This window comes from Oncorhynchus nerka, linkage group LG4, assembly GCF_034236695.1.
Source record: "Oncorhynchus nerka isolate Pitt River linkage group LG4, Oner_Uvic_2.0, whole genome shotgun sequence".
NCBI classification, from domain to species: domain Eukaryota; kingdom Metazoa; phylum Chordata; class Actinopteri; order Salmoniformes; family Salmonidae; genus Oncorhynchus; species Oncorhynchus nerka.
In genome coordinates this window covers 37,910,240-37,925,815 of record NC_088399.1, presented here as the reverse complement: position 1 = coordinate 37,925,815, position 15,576 = coordinate 37,910,240, and the positions used below count along the sequence as shown (strand labels likewise).

General features: G+C 42.5%; 1 protein-coding gene across 5 annotated transcripts in view; it reads right to left on the bottom strand.

Moving 5' to 3' along the window:
* The window catches only part of LOC115117569 (retinoic acid receptor RXR-alpha-A), a 252,606-nt gene that overhangs the window by 103,621 nt on the left and 133,409 nt on the right, over positions 1–15,576 (bottom strand). For 3 of the 5 annotated variants that reach the window (XM_065017491.1, XM_065017493.1, XM_065017492.1), the window contains exon 2: positions 215–415. In XM_065017491.1, the coding sequence (XP_064873563.1) occupies positions 215–415 (201 nt within the window). The remainder of the gene's footprint in view (positions 1–214; positions 416–15,576) is intronic. The other 2 variants (XM_065017494.1, XM_065017495.1) reach the window with 1 other exon arrangement.

The window sequence follows — 15,576 nt, the reverse complement described above, 5'->3', positions numbered from 1 at the left end:
ACTTTGGCATGACATGTTCAGACAGTAAAATGAGTTACAGTAAATGCTCCTACTACTTGGGGTTGTATTAGCATATCAAAGCCATTTTTATAGGTCCATATCATCAAATTAAAATTGTTATACAGTGGATCAAATGTACTGTATAATGCAGTATACTGTAGAGTATACTATAACTGTATACTCTTTCTATCCACTGGCAAATTTTATCTCATACTTATTTCATACAGGTGTCTTCCCAGGTGCTGAGTCTGCCATGACGGGGCAGATGGCGATGGGATGTGGAGATGGCGTTGAGTGTTACCTGTAGATATCCGGCGCTGGTGGAGGTGACACATGCCGGTGAAACAGGAGCAGGCCTCCCCCGAGCGTCCACGCTGGGGAGGCGGAGCCAGCGAGCACTGGGGCTTCAGGAACCCTGCAGAGGGAGGGAGAGAGAGATGGAGGGAGGGAGAGAGAGATGGAGGGAGAGAGAGATAGTCTGTTAGAAAAACAGGATAATGATGATAAAAATAGTGACATTAACAGCGGAGAAAGCCGAGCTGAGGGTTGCTCCACACAACACCATATAGACACTGTATATATTCACCACGGCAGTATAGACACTGTATAAAATCACCACGGCAGTATAGACACTGTATAAATTCATCACGGCAGTATAGACACTATATAATCACCACGGCAGTATAGACCACTATATAATCATCACGGCAGTATAGCTACTGTATATATTCACCACGGCAGTGTAGACACTGTATATAATCACCACGGCAGTATAGACACTGTATATAATCACCACGGCAGTATAGACACTGTATATATTCCCCACGGCAGTATAGATACTGTATATATTCACCACGGCAGTATATATACTGTATATATTCACCACGGCAGTATAGACACTATATAATCACCACGGCAGTATAGACACTATATAATCACCACGGCAGTATAGCTACTGTATATATTCACAACGGCAGTATAGACCACTATATAATCATCACGGCAGTATAGCTACTGTATATATTCACCACGGCAGTGTAGACACTGTATATAACCACCACGGCAGTATAGACACTGTATATAATCACCACGGCAGTATAGACACTGTATATATTCACCACGGCAGTATAGATACTGTATATATTCACCACGGCAGTATATATACTGTATATATTCACCACGGCAGTATAGACACTGTATATATTCATAGATACTGTAAATATTCACCACGGCAGTATAGCTACTGTATATATTCACCACGGCAGTGTAGACACTGTATATAACCACCACGGCAGTATAGACACTGTATATAATCACCACGGCAGTATATACACTGTATTTCCTCACCAGGGCAGTATAGACACTGTATATAATCACCATGGCAGTATCCCTCCCTATGCTTATTTAGATATAATCCCTCTGTAAATAGTTTATTCCCACTGTAATCAGCCTATACTCCAGAGTTTTATGTTTTGTCTTTACTGTTCCGATATTGTATATTCTGTATGATGTCTGTGTGGACTTCTCTGTTTGTCTGTTGCTGGCAGTACCTTCTCACTAAGGCAAATCTACAGGTAGATGGTGAAGCGTGCTGCCTGGACAGGACTGTCGATACAGATTACAACTTGTCCTTGGTAACAGAGACAGGGTGAGGAAACATTTTAAGGATCTCTACTGTACCCATAAGTCTCTGAACGGCCTCCCTCCCACCAGCAGGTTACACATCCATCTCCCCTGCCACATGGAGACCCAGCCAACCTTTCACATTTAGAGCACTGTTTCTCTGTCTCCCTTCAGAGTGACCCTCTAACCCAGAATATGAGGCTAGCTCAAAGCTCCATGGAGCTCCCTGTCAGCTCCATGCCCAGGGCCAAGTGACCAGGAGAAGGCAACTGCCCAGGGGAGGCTGGGTAGGAGGCTATGGAGGGGTGGGGAGGCATGGGACTGAGGTTGGGAACTTTGTGTGGACAAAATGCCAAATCAGGCGGGGATGCCTGGGGGGCAGGGGGAGGGGGGATCTCAGAGGTCACCAGGGTCACGCTCAATAGGGAAGTCATTATCTGGCACAACGGGGTGACTGAATGTTCTGTACCCCCACTAGTCCAGTCTTCACTACCCCCTACCATCCCATCCCCATGCTGACATCATCAGTATAACAGAGGAGCATGGAAAAAGCACAGGTAGAAGAACTTTGTCAATTAAAAGCTATGGTGGTCTGTTTAACTAGTTCCTTTTTCCATCGTTATCACCATTGTGTTCAGATCTACACATGACGTGATGAGTTCATAGAAAAATAAGAGGGAAGATAGACAGAAAACTCATTGAGATAGTATATTGACAACAGTGTCAAAATAATCAATATCATATGAAAGCCCAATCACAGGCAATACATCAACCAAAGCTCAGTGCTGACCTTGGAAATCCACTTCAACCCAGTGAATGGCATCAGAGGCATGTGTTTCTGTGACTGACATGGCAGGCTTGGCAGCGTCTAGAGAAAAACAACTTTTTGTGTAGCTTACGTTTCTCAGTCAGTCAGTGGAGGATTCACCAAGCCTTTATTGACTCGAGGGAGTTCATGTGAAACTCATTGGCATCGGCAGATCTCCTCAAATCCTGACTTTATTCATTTCCTCATGAGGACCTTTAGATTTCCTGCAGACATCAAGAACGTTGGTCAGAGAAGCCCCCCGTTCCGAGCCTAATACAGCTCCTTTATTAGGACCATGAAAAACATGTCACTCCAGATGAGCTCAGCCAATGACATTTAAAACAGGCACAGGGATATTGAATTAGTTCCCCATGATAAGCCGTCTGGGATGCTGATGCTGTGATCAGGATTGGGTGTGTGTGTATGTGTGTGTGTGTGTGTGTGTGTATGTGTGTGTGTGTGTGTGTGTGTGTGTGTGTGTGTGTGTGTGTATGTGTGTGTGTGTGTGTATGTGTGTGTGTGTGTGTGTGTGTGTATGTGTGTGTATGTGTGTGTGTGTGTGTGTGTGTGTGTGTGTGTATGTGTGTGTATGTATGTGTGTGTGTGTGTGTGTGTGTGTGTGTGTGTGTGTGTGTGTGTGTGTGTGTGTGTGTGTGTGTGTATTGCTGCATGCGTGCATGTTTGTTTCAAGGAGAGGGGTGGGCTGTGCCTGTCGAGCACATTCCTCAACTCTTTTGATTAGAATTAGAGAAGAATCCAAATGCCAGTGATGGACGTGGACCAGCAAGTCCAGACAAGTACGAGTGAACGCAGACAAGCTGAAATCATCTCAGTCTTAATGAAATAAAACAGACATGAAGACCACACAAACATTATTGAAGAATGAACATGTTTGAAAGGAGAAGTTGATATGTCATCGTCTGTCTGTCTGATACTTCACTGTTGTCACATTCAAACGGTGTAAGTCAGAAGTATATTTTTGGGGAGCACATAAAAAAAATGTTTGGGGCCACATAGTTTGTATAAATGATGGTAATGATCAGTAAATGTTGGTATATGTTTCTCCAAGCAATCTAACACCACAACTAGCTGCCCAAGGCCCAATTCACCAGGAACATCTTGATTTGAAGTAGGCCTGGTCTATCCAATCTACTAATTTTCTCCTTGTTTCCTCAGAGCACAGAAGAAGCAAATCCCTGCTTGTATAACTAGCTAGCAAAGGGCGGACAATGACACACGCCATAGGGCTCCGAGCCATGTCACTGAACATTACCCTGTTAGCACATGAGCTTTTCCAAGTTCGGCTTTTCCAAATTCATGGGTAAACCGAGTAGACAGGGGCCCAACGAAAATGCTCCACTAGCCGTCCATTGGAATAATCTTCCCACGGGACACAGTAATCTATGTGATTCAAACACTCTGAATGTTACCTAAAGCTGGAACCGTGGGAGACAGAGGACCCGAGTGTGAAGAGAGTAAAATAACAGGAGGGGGGCTAATTGTTCCATGAAGTTTCATTGAACAAATGATGTTCCTCTGATTTAACTAGGGAAGCCAGTTAAGAACAAATGATTATTTTCAATGACAGCCTAAGAACAGTGGGTTAACTGCCTTGTTCAGGGGTAGAATGACAGATTTTTTACCCTGTCAGCTCAGGGATTCAATCTTGCAACCTTGCGGTTGCTAGTCCAATGCACGAACCACTAGGCTACCTGCTGTCCCATATGGAACACTGACCTTAAATGTGACCCTCCAAATGTTTTAAGTTTTAGTTGAAGAGAAACAGCGTAGAGCTGGAATTAATATGCCATTCCAGATGTTCAGGGAGTTTCATTCTTGATGAATAAAAAAGCTTGTAGTCTGTTTTTCCAGCTATTCCCCATTCTAGATTGGTTTTAATAAAGGGCTTAATGACTGATGGTGGTGTAGCAGTAGCAGAGAGGCATGTGCGTACAGGTCTTCCTGTCGTGAGCGCCAATGATCTGTGATCTAGTGATCTGTCATTAAAGGCATCTCTATCCCACTGCTGTGCCTCTGTGTCTTCTTGGCTCATACAGCACACCGTTGATTACAGGCATGTTTGATCTTTTTCCCCCCTCTTCTTTTATTTCCAAACAGAGCGAGGGATGAAGAGAGGAGGAGAGAGATCTCATTGGGTTTAATAACTGTGCGAGGATCCCGTCTTCAGGGGACAAGCTCAAACATCCCCCACCAACAGTCAATCAGTATTATCATTACTGGCGATCAGGGATGGGAGCAGTGTAAACACACTGGGGGTTTTCTCATTAAACATCCAGTGCTATAATAAAAAGCCAGCCTATACAACACAGTGCTAATGAAAGCAAGTCTTTACATAGGACCATGCTAATGAAAAAGAGCCATAATGAGAAAGAACTTAATGGGACAAAGGCATAATGACAATGTGCTAATGAAACAAAGGTATGGAGATGTGCATTCGTAATAATACAACTTTTTGTTCTCGCTCTAGTCTCATATACACGCCAACACTAAGGAAACACTTGTAAACTGTAGGTTAGCAACGCATATCCATCTCTAAACATAATGTGCACTGGTTGCCTACGCGTGAAATACAGTATATTCATGTTGGCTATTTATGAGGGGGTGGGGGTGCGGTCGTGGACTGCAGTCCTCGTATAGTCCTCTTAAAGTATGCCATTCTCCTCATGTGCCGTTACTAGAACGATCAAGCCCAAGGTCAAAGTTCGTTGGGCCCTTCATGGATCAGGGACGTAATAAAAGTGTCTTTCCCACACAGAGAGGAGCACAGCTCTCCAAGCTCTCAGGGTTAGGGCCTTGCTGGATCACACAGGGAAGGACATGCAGCTATCAATAGCCCGGGAAACCATCGTAAACGCCATTCACCTTCAACCGTCTTCAGACGGATGGGCGGCCTCCTCTACGAAGGCGCTCCACATAAATGAAAAGCCTCATACACTCCTCCAGCACATCCCTCCTTTCATTCTCTTCCTGCTCCAGAGAGACTTCTGCGTTGGAGTGTGTGAGTGTTGAGTGTTTTACCCATGTGCCCTTGAGAAAGGCTGTTGTCTTATTCTCCAATCCCCCATTGATGACATACAGCAGAGCGTACGCTACCTTTCAAAGGTTTGGGGTCACTTAGAAATGTCCTTGTTTTTTAAAGAAACACATTTTTTTGTCCATTAAAATAACATAAAATTGATCAGAAATACAGTGTAGACATTGTTAATGTTTTAAATGACTATTGTAGCTGGAAACGGAAGATTTGTTATGGAATATCTACATAGGCGTACAGAGGCCCATTATCATTAAACATCACTCCTGTGCTCCAATGGCACGTTGTGTTAGCTAATCCAAGATTATCATTTTAAAAGGCTAATTGATCATTAGAAAACTCTTTTGTAATTATGTTAGCACAGCTGAAAACGGATGTCCTGATTAAAGAAGCAATAAAAACCTGCCTTCTTTAGACTAGTTGAGTATCTGGAGCATCAGCATTTGTGGGTTCGATTACAGGCTCAAAAAGGCCAGAAACAAAGAAATTTCTTCTGAAACTCGTCAGTCTATTCTTGTTCTGAGAAATGAAGGCTATTCCATTCGAGAAATTGCCAAGGAACTGAAGATCTCGTACAACACTGTGTACTACTCCCTTCACAGAAAAGCACAAACGGGCTCTAACCAGAATAGAAAGAGGAGTGGGAGGCCCCAGTGCACAACTAAGCAAGAGGACAAGTATAGTCATGGCCAAAAGTTTTGAGAATGACACAAATATTAATTTCCACAAAGTTTGCTGCTTCAGTGTCTTTAGATATTTCTGTCAGATGTTACTATGGAATACTGAAGTATAATTACAAGCATTTCATAAGTGTCAAAGGCTTTTATTGACAATTACATGAAGTTGATGCAAAGAGTCAATATTTGCAGTGTTGATCCTTCTTTTTCAAGACCTCTGCAATCTGCCCTGGCATGCTGTCAATTAACCTCTGGGCCACATCCTGACTGATGGCAGCCCATTCATGCATAAGCAATGCTTGGAGTTTGTCAGAATTTGTTTTCAGTGTTCAGCTGTGCTAACACAATTGCAAAATGGTTTTCTAATCAATTAGCCTTTTAAAATGATAATCTTGGATTAGCTAACACAACGTGTCATTGGAACACAGGAGTGATGGTTGCTGATAATGGGCCTCTGTACGCCCATGTACATATTCCATAACAAATCTGCCGTTTCCAGCTACAATAGTAATTTACAACATTAACAATGTCGACACTGTATTTCTGATCAATTTTATGTTATTTTAATGGTCAAAAAATGTGTGTTTCTTTTAAAAACAAGGACATTTCTAAGTGTCCCCAAACTTTGAACAGTAGTGTACGTATCCTAAAATATAAAAAGCTACCAAAAAGGTATTAAAAGGAATGTGTTTAGATTGCTACTTTAGGGACTTTAATTGAAAGACTCTATTCTTGCCCGATTTCAGTCCATTAAGGTGCAGTGTGTCACATTGTGCTGTTCTGTGATTAGAGCTGAGCGGAGGTTCATCACTGTTACATTCCATGAACATCAGATGTTTGCTTATCACTTCGAGGAATAATCGCAGGCAGCAGTCTCTCATTATGCACAATTACTGCTCTGCCAGTTACTCTGCTGCACTGCTCGACTGGGCCTTCATCAAAGCACATCTATCACAGCAGAGCACACACTGTCAAGAGGAGAAGAGCCTGGAGACAAAAAGACAGACTAAAAGACAGACAGACTGAGCCCGTCAGCTCTCACTCTCCTGTCTCTGGATATCAAACGCTCATCACCACTCCGGTCCATTCTAAGGGAGAGCCTCCCTCTCGCTTTCAGATGCTGATCATCAGCATGGAAAGCATCCAACCTTTTCCCCACCGCCATATCGGCTCCATCAGCTAAATGTCTTTTATCTCCGCAGCGTTTCTTCCTTTGAAGAAAGCCCCACTTTCAGCTCCTCTTTATCTCAATAAAAACAAGAGCTGTGCAGATCTATCATGACAATGAAGTTGACGTGTCAAGGAGACAAGGAGGTGCGCGCAAAGCTTATTAGAATAGGCAATTTTTTGGAGGGGGTCTAGGCACAAAACATTGCACTCCTAGCAGTTTCCTTTTACGTGGCTCTCTGTCTCCCTCCTCACACAACAGGACCCCCCACAGTGCTGGAAACACTAGCCTGTTATGACATTCCACCCCAAGCTGGACCCACCCCTGAGACCCTCGGGCCCCTGACCAGCCAATCATAGGAGAGGAGAGGTCATACTGAGTAGGTCCAGAGAGCTGGGTCTCAGTCGGTTAGGTCACCCCACACGGTTGCCTGCTGGGGTATTGGGTTACAAGTGAATTACAAGGCCCAGTAGGATCGTAACAGTTTCATACGGCATTCCATGTCAAACCAAGGAGCCATGAATGGACCCCCAAAACTATACCAACTTAGTTAAAGATCTACCTAACTAGATCAATCCAAAGTGTTCCTAACTGGGCTTGTCCTGGAGCAGCTTGGGGATGTTCTGGCGCCAGCAGTTGCACTGCCTTGAATGAATTAGCCGGACTAGACTGACTGCTATTGTTAACATGAGTCACCTGAGGGCTCATATTAACCAGAGTGTTGATTCTAGTGGGGTTAACACCAGTGGGATTGAAATCAACGCCACCTGCAGTGAATAAATGAAGTATTACTTGAATCACAGTAAAATCAACTACGTGTGGTGTTGTTATTACTCAAATGTGTTGAGTTAATTTCATGGGAGGGGCCTCATTATTATATTTCCCAGCGTGCTTTGTTGCAGGTAGATTTTTTATAATAGTTTGTTTCAATATACATGTTTCTGCAGGCACATTGATTAATTAATTGATCAAAGATTAAAAATACATTTAAAAAACATTCTAAACTTATCCAATCTGTAAGTGGTTGGATTTATTGGAATGTTACTGAGAGGGTTGTTCCAGTTCGGATGGTTTAGGTAGTTTTGTTTGACAAGTTCTTCAACATAGCAATCATTCTGAATGCAGATCGTTGGAGGTAGAAAAAGTTCAAATTGTTGAATATAGTTCTAAAAGGAATTACAAATTACTTCACAAGACAGCATATTGTGACTTGCAGGTCTGATATGGCCCATGAGCCAGGATTTTCAGACCACAATGTTGGGAGAAAACTAGGCCATAACTAAAATCCTTATGAAGCGTTTACTTTTCCTTCTCAGGACAGACATTTTATGAATGCAACAACCATGTCTCAGTCACATACAAAAACAGTCATGGGTGGGTAACGGTAACATTCCATTGATAGGCACCATGCGAAACATTCAAGTAAGTCTGTACACCTTACATTGTTAAAACAACACCCCCCAAAATACAGCATCAGCTATAATAAAGTGTTTGGGACACTTTAAAAAGTGTTAGTTTAACACTATTTCGGTGGGTCACATACACTACATGACCAAAAGTATATGGACACCTGCTTGTCGAACATCTCATACCAAAATCATGGGCATTAATATGTAGTTGGTCCCCCCTTTGATGCTATAACAGCCTCCACTTTTCCCGGAAGGCTTTCCACTAGATGTTGGAATATTGCAGCAGGGATTTGCTTCCATTCAGCCGCAAGAGCATTAGTGAGGTCAGGCACTGATGTCGGCGATTAGGCCTGGCTCGCAGTCGGCATTCCAATTCATCTCAAAAGTGTTCGATGTGGTTGAGATCAGGGCTCTCTGGTCCAGAGTCCAATGGCCAGTGGCAAGCTTTACACCACTTCAACCGACGCTTGGCATTGCACATGGTGATCTTAGGCTTGTGTGCGGCTGCTTGGCCATGGAAACCCATTTCATGAAGCTCCAGATGAAGTTCTTGTGCTGATGTTGCAGGCCAGTCAAGTTCTTCCACACCGATCTCGACAAACCATTTCCGTATGGACCTTGATTTGTGCATGATGGAATTGTCATGCTGAAACAGGAAAGGGCCTTCCCCAAACAGTTGCAACAAAGTTGGAAGGACAGATTCGTCTAGAATGTCATTGTATGCTGTAGGTAGAGTTAAGAGTTCCCTTCAATGGAACTAAGGGGCCTAGCCTGAACCATGAAAAACAGCCCCAGACCATTATTCCTCCTCCACCAAACTTTACAGTTGGCTCTATGCATTCAAGCAGTTAGCATTCTCCTGGCATCCGCCAAACCCAGATTCGTCTGTCGGACCGCCAGATGGTAAAGCGTGATTTATAACTCCAGAGAATGCATTTCCACTGCTCCAGAGTCAAATGGTGGCGAGCTTTACACCACACCAGCCGACACTTGAAACCCATTTCATGAAGCTCCTGTTGAAGAGTTATTGTGCTGACGATGCTTCCAGAGGCAGTTTGGAACTCCGTAGTGAGTGTTGCAATCAAGGACAGATGATTTTTACACACTACACACTTCAGCACTCGGCAGTCCCGTTCTGTGAGCTTGTGTGGCCTACCACTTCGTGGCTGAGCCGTTGTTGCGTCTAGGTGAATGCCGTTCCTTTTTCTCTCAAATTGAGTCTGTACTTTCACACCGGCAAAGGGTAATGAAAGTGGCAGTTGCACTGGTGTGGCATTTGAAACTGCAAGGCAGCTGTAGTTAGATAGAGTTGATAATGATGACCTTTGTAAAACTGCGACTTTTCCTGCATAGCTGATCTTAAATTATGAAGGTCGTGTGACTATCAACACAAGAGAAAAAGTGTTTCTTTTAAAAGTATTTGGTTAATGCCGTAACATCCTGAAGAATCAAAACAATAGCATGCTCATCCCTATACTATTCTTAGTGTGTTGTGTCCTTAAAAGTATACAATTATAAAATGATATTGTCTGAGACTGAAACGCAGGCATACTGTTTCCTGGTTGATTGTTCAGGAAATGTCTAGGCAACTTGAAATACAAACTTATACTATAGAATGCTCAATAGTAATATTTCACAGTTACTATTAAAAGCACTAAATGTGTTGTCTATGAGAAAGTATACAGTAATACAATAAATATGATATTATTGTCAGAGTGTGAAAATCAAGGAGAGAGCAAGAGAGAAAGACTGTGTTAATGAAGTTAAATAAGAGGAGAAGGGAAGGGGGGGATTCAAAGCCTGCTTGTGCGCGTCAGAACTTCCTCTGGGGCAAATGGGGGAACAAGGGCCTCAGCTCAGCCGAAGAGAATCCAGACGACGAGCTCCTTGGGCAAACGGCATAATCAAATTTGTGTGAATAGAAAAGAGGCTCCTTTGACAGGGAAGTGGAGACAAGAAAGCATTTAAAATCCAGTATCCCTCTCTGGATCTCTACAGTAACCATTCACATGACAGAATGTCTACTCATGTCAACAGCCCTTGGCAAAGCACACACTGGCCAGTTCTACCCAATGAAACAACATCGCCTGTTCCTGTGGTTTCATAAATGTTTTGCTAGTGAGTGGATACATTAACATTTCAGGTAAGTTAGACTATTGCTTACATCCCATAGGCAGGAATGTCGATTCTGAAAGACAAAATGAAGCGCAGATTATCAACAGAGAACTAAAAAGTCATTACCATTTGAATGGGCAGAAGTAGAGGTGAGGAGGAGCCCAGGCATTAAGAACAGAGCTGTGTAGCTGAGTGACCTGCCTGTCTGTCCTAGAGCACGCTTCACGTTAGCTTCTTAAAGTGAATCCACACGCCTCCACTCACTACACTATCTCCCCTCTCCTCTCTCTACAAGAGCTAGGAATCTCCCATTAACCCCCTCACACCACCTAACCTTGCTCTGTTGGTCAACAAGTACATTTACGTAATAGAGCGGTAAACACACACACACGGACGCACACACACACGGACACACACACACACGGACGCACACACACACGGACACACACACACACACACACACACGGACACACACACACACGGACACACACACACACACACACACACATGGGGACACCTTGTTCTGCTACCCACATCCTGCTATTACCCTCCTAAACAATGTATTCTTCAGTGTCTGACCCAGATCTACCAAGCGAAGAGGGAACAATGCATGACATGAAGACTTACTGGCATTATCTCTTCATTCTGCTGTTGTTGTTAGTGTTTTCTGCAGCCGGTACATTTACACGTATCATTTGAGCACAAATGCACAACACATGCATAAACAGGCCTACCCACCATTCCAGGGCCCTCTACCACAAATCCTGTGTACTTTCCCCTCATGCTTGTATTTTTGGAGTTAAAGTGCTTTGACGGCATAAATGATGAAAGATGCTGCAATTCCGTGGGAAACTACAGTTGTGCTTGTTGTGCAAATCTAATGGATATGAAGTGCTATGGGTTTACATCCCAAAAACTGAAACAGAAACATCTGGAGCAAGTTCTGATTAAACTACAGCACAGCTTGTTCTCTGTTTGTGGACAGTAAAGGAAGCAGCAAAGTAAAAACACAACACAATATGGAGATTTTCCTCTGTAGAACACTGAAATCAATGATCTACTTCAGCTTCAATAATCCACTGCACAATAAAAACACAGTATATCATTAAATGCAGTGCATGGATTGGGCTTTTAGAGATATTTTTCAATGGCTTGGACTGTGCTGCACATATTGCAGTCATTATGGAGTGGAACCCACACCAAAATGAGCTCTGTTCACATCCAAAAACACCAAAGGAGTTCCAACTTAAAGCTTTGCAAACCTCATGCTTCAACTCAATAATGTGTGGACCGCAGAGTGCCGGTATGACACTAACTGTTAACCGTAGCCAGACTGGGACATCTTGGACAGGAAGACAGCGGTTACAGCTGAACAGTAAAGTGGATATTCGGTATGAGCTGCTTGGCAAACACAAGTCCCAGATACAACAGAGTGCTCTATTCTTTCTCTCTTTCCAAACACACAGCTTGAGGAAGACTTCAGATTTCTGTGTCCAGTTTCATCTAAATGGCTCTATTGATATGTGTAAGGATGAGTGATTGTGATGAGCGTTGGGGCTGTCCAGATACCATACGTTGCCAGACTGATGTGGGAGCATGGCCATATTGCGGTGGGAGGGTTTAATTCCTATGCTCATAGCCAGACACCACAGTATTGAGGGAAAGAATACATCAGAATACTAAGATTGAGTCTGTGACTGAGACTGACTTATCTACACCTCTGTAAAGACCAGTCTGTTGATTTCAGGGCCTTGTTTCTTTGTGTCAAAATTTGTCTGTCTGAAATCCTTACTTTTATTCTCTTTGTTTGATCAACAGTTATGAGCCGGCAGCTTCCTATATTCCCCTGAGAATGTTTCACATGTTAAGACCTTAGCTGTCTGGGGGAAGGAAAGTCAGCGAGCTCAGGGATGATTTCACAATTAAAGAAGTTGTTAATTACGTTAGACCGTTCTCAACAAACACTTTTTTCGGAGCAGGCAGCGACGAAATAAATCAGTTAAAGAGCAGAACTTGCATTCCACGAGTTAGACTCAACCATCACTTTCATGGTAATCGGCCAAGTCGTCTACTGGAAAACAAGCTTCACAGTAATGATCAATTATCAGATATTGCAACTATTGAATCTGAATCATGTGAATTACCTTCAGAACCCAAATGAATCAACCAAGGATTCTCCCGTTTCTATGAAGTATTGTACACCTCTGATAGCAAATACAGACCATGCCAGATCGAGTCCTTTTAAAAGATATAAGAACTCCTCTTCTCTCAACTGAGGAAGCCATGAAATCAAAAGGGCATTGCATAACATGAATAAAGGCAAATCACCTGGTTGTGACAGTATTTCTCCCGAGGTCTATTGAAAATTCCTCAATTAGGTCCACTGTTACTTGAAATGATTAGCATAGCCGTTCACAAAGTCTTATTTGAAAGGGACGTACAGCACTTATTTCACTTTTATTTAAATAAAGGTAAGGTCACCCAATGGCCTCACTATCGCCCTCTATCTTTGAAAAACACAGATATGAAACAATTTTTTAAAATTCTGTCGCCCGGTCTCGAATGTACTTACTCAAATTGGTACATCTGGAACAACGCCGGTGTGTTAAAAACTATTATCCTCAGATAACCTCTGTAGTCTATTACATGACTGTTGGTTTTTGTGTGCAAAGCTGTCATTCAAGACAAAGTGTGGCTACTTTGAAGAATTACTACATTACTACATGATTCCATATGTGTTATTTCATAGTTTTGATGTCTTCACTATTATTCTACAATGTAGAAAAGGAAAAAAACTGTAATGAGTAGGTGTGTAAACTTTTGACTGGTAGTCTATACATGTGCATGTGCAATATGTGTTATGCTGTATTTTAATTGTTTCATATTGTAATAGATTTTTATGTATTTTATGAAATAAAATGCAGGGCTCTCTCGTAAAAGAGACACTTGCCTCAATGGTGACTCCCTGATTGAAGGTAAATAAACATACAGTTGTCAGACGTTTACATACACGTAGGTTGGAGTCATTAAAACTTCGTTTTTAACCACTCCACAAATTTCTTGTTAACAAACTATAGTTTTGGCAAGTCGGTAAGGACATCTACGTTGTGCATGACACAAGTAATTTTTCCAACAATTGTTTACAGACAGATTATTTCACTTATGATTCACTGTATCACAATTCCAGTGGGTCAGAAGTTAACATACACTAAATTGGCTGTGTCTTTAAACAGCTTGGAATATTCCAGAAAATGATGTCATGGCTTTAGAAGCATCTGAAAGGCTAATTGACATAATTTGAGTCAATTGGAGGTGTACCTGTGAATGTATTTCAAGGCCTACCTTCAAACTCACTGTCTCCTTGCTTGACATCATGGGAAAATGAAAAGAAATCAGCAAAGACCTCAGAAAAACACTTGTAGACCTCCACAAGACTGGTTCATCCTTGGGAGAAATTTCCAAACGCCTGAAGGTACCACGTTCATCTGTACAAACAATAGTACCCAAGTATAAGCACCATGGGACCACGCAGCCATCATACCGCTCAGGAGGGAGACACGTTCGGTCTCTTAGAAATGAACGTACTTTGGTGTGAAAAGTGCAAATCAATCCCAGAACAAGAGAAAAGGACCTTATGAAGATGCCGGAGGAAATGGGTATAAAAGTATCTATATCCACAGTAAAACGAGTCCTATATCGACATAAGGAAGAAGCCTCTGCTCCAAAACTGCCATAAAAAAGCCAGACTACGGTTTGCAACCGCACATGGGGACAAAGATCATACTTTTTGGAGAAATGTCCTCTGGTCTGATGAAACAAAAATAGAACAGTTTGACCATAATGACCATCGTTATGTTTGGGGAGGCTTGCAAGCCGAATAACATCATCCCAACCGTGAAGCACGGGGGTGGCAGCATCATGTTGTGGGGGTGCTTTGCTGCAGGAGGGGCTGGTGCACTTCACAAAATATGTGGATATTGAAGCAACATCTCAAGACATCAGTCAGGAAGTTATAGCTTGGTCGCAAATGGGTCTTCAAAATGGACAATGACCCCAAGCATATTTCCAAAGTTGTGGCAAAATGGCTTAAGGACAACAAAGTCAAGTAATTGGAGTTGTCATCACAAAGCCCTGACCTCAATCCTATAGAAAATTTGTGCGCAGAACTGAAAAAGTGTGTGCGAGCAAGGAGGCCTACAAACCTGACTCAGTTACATCAGCTCTGTCAGGAGAAATGGGCCAAAAGTCACCCAACTTGTTGTGGGAAGCTTGTGGAAGGCAACCCAAAACAGTTTGACCCAAGTTAAACAATTTAAAGGCAATGCTGCCAAATACTAATTGAGTGTATGTGAACTTCTGACCCACTGGGAATGTGATGAAAGAAATAAAAGCTGAAATAAATCAGTCTCTCTACTATTATTCTGACATTTCACATTCTTAAAATAAAGTGCTGATCCCAACTGACCTAAAACAGGGAATCTTTACTAGGATTAAATGTCAGGAATTGTGAAAAACTGAGTTTATATGTATTTGGCTAAGGTGTATGTAAACTTCCGACTTCAGTTGTATCTTACCAGCTTCCTCAAATACCAAAGCTCCTTGGGCAGTTCTATCTCTCTATGCAGAAAAATCTTTTGATAGTCTAGAATGGTCATATCTTTGCTCAGTTTTGGAACATATGGGACATTTCCAATTTCATTAATATGATGGAAATACTATATGCC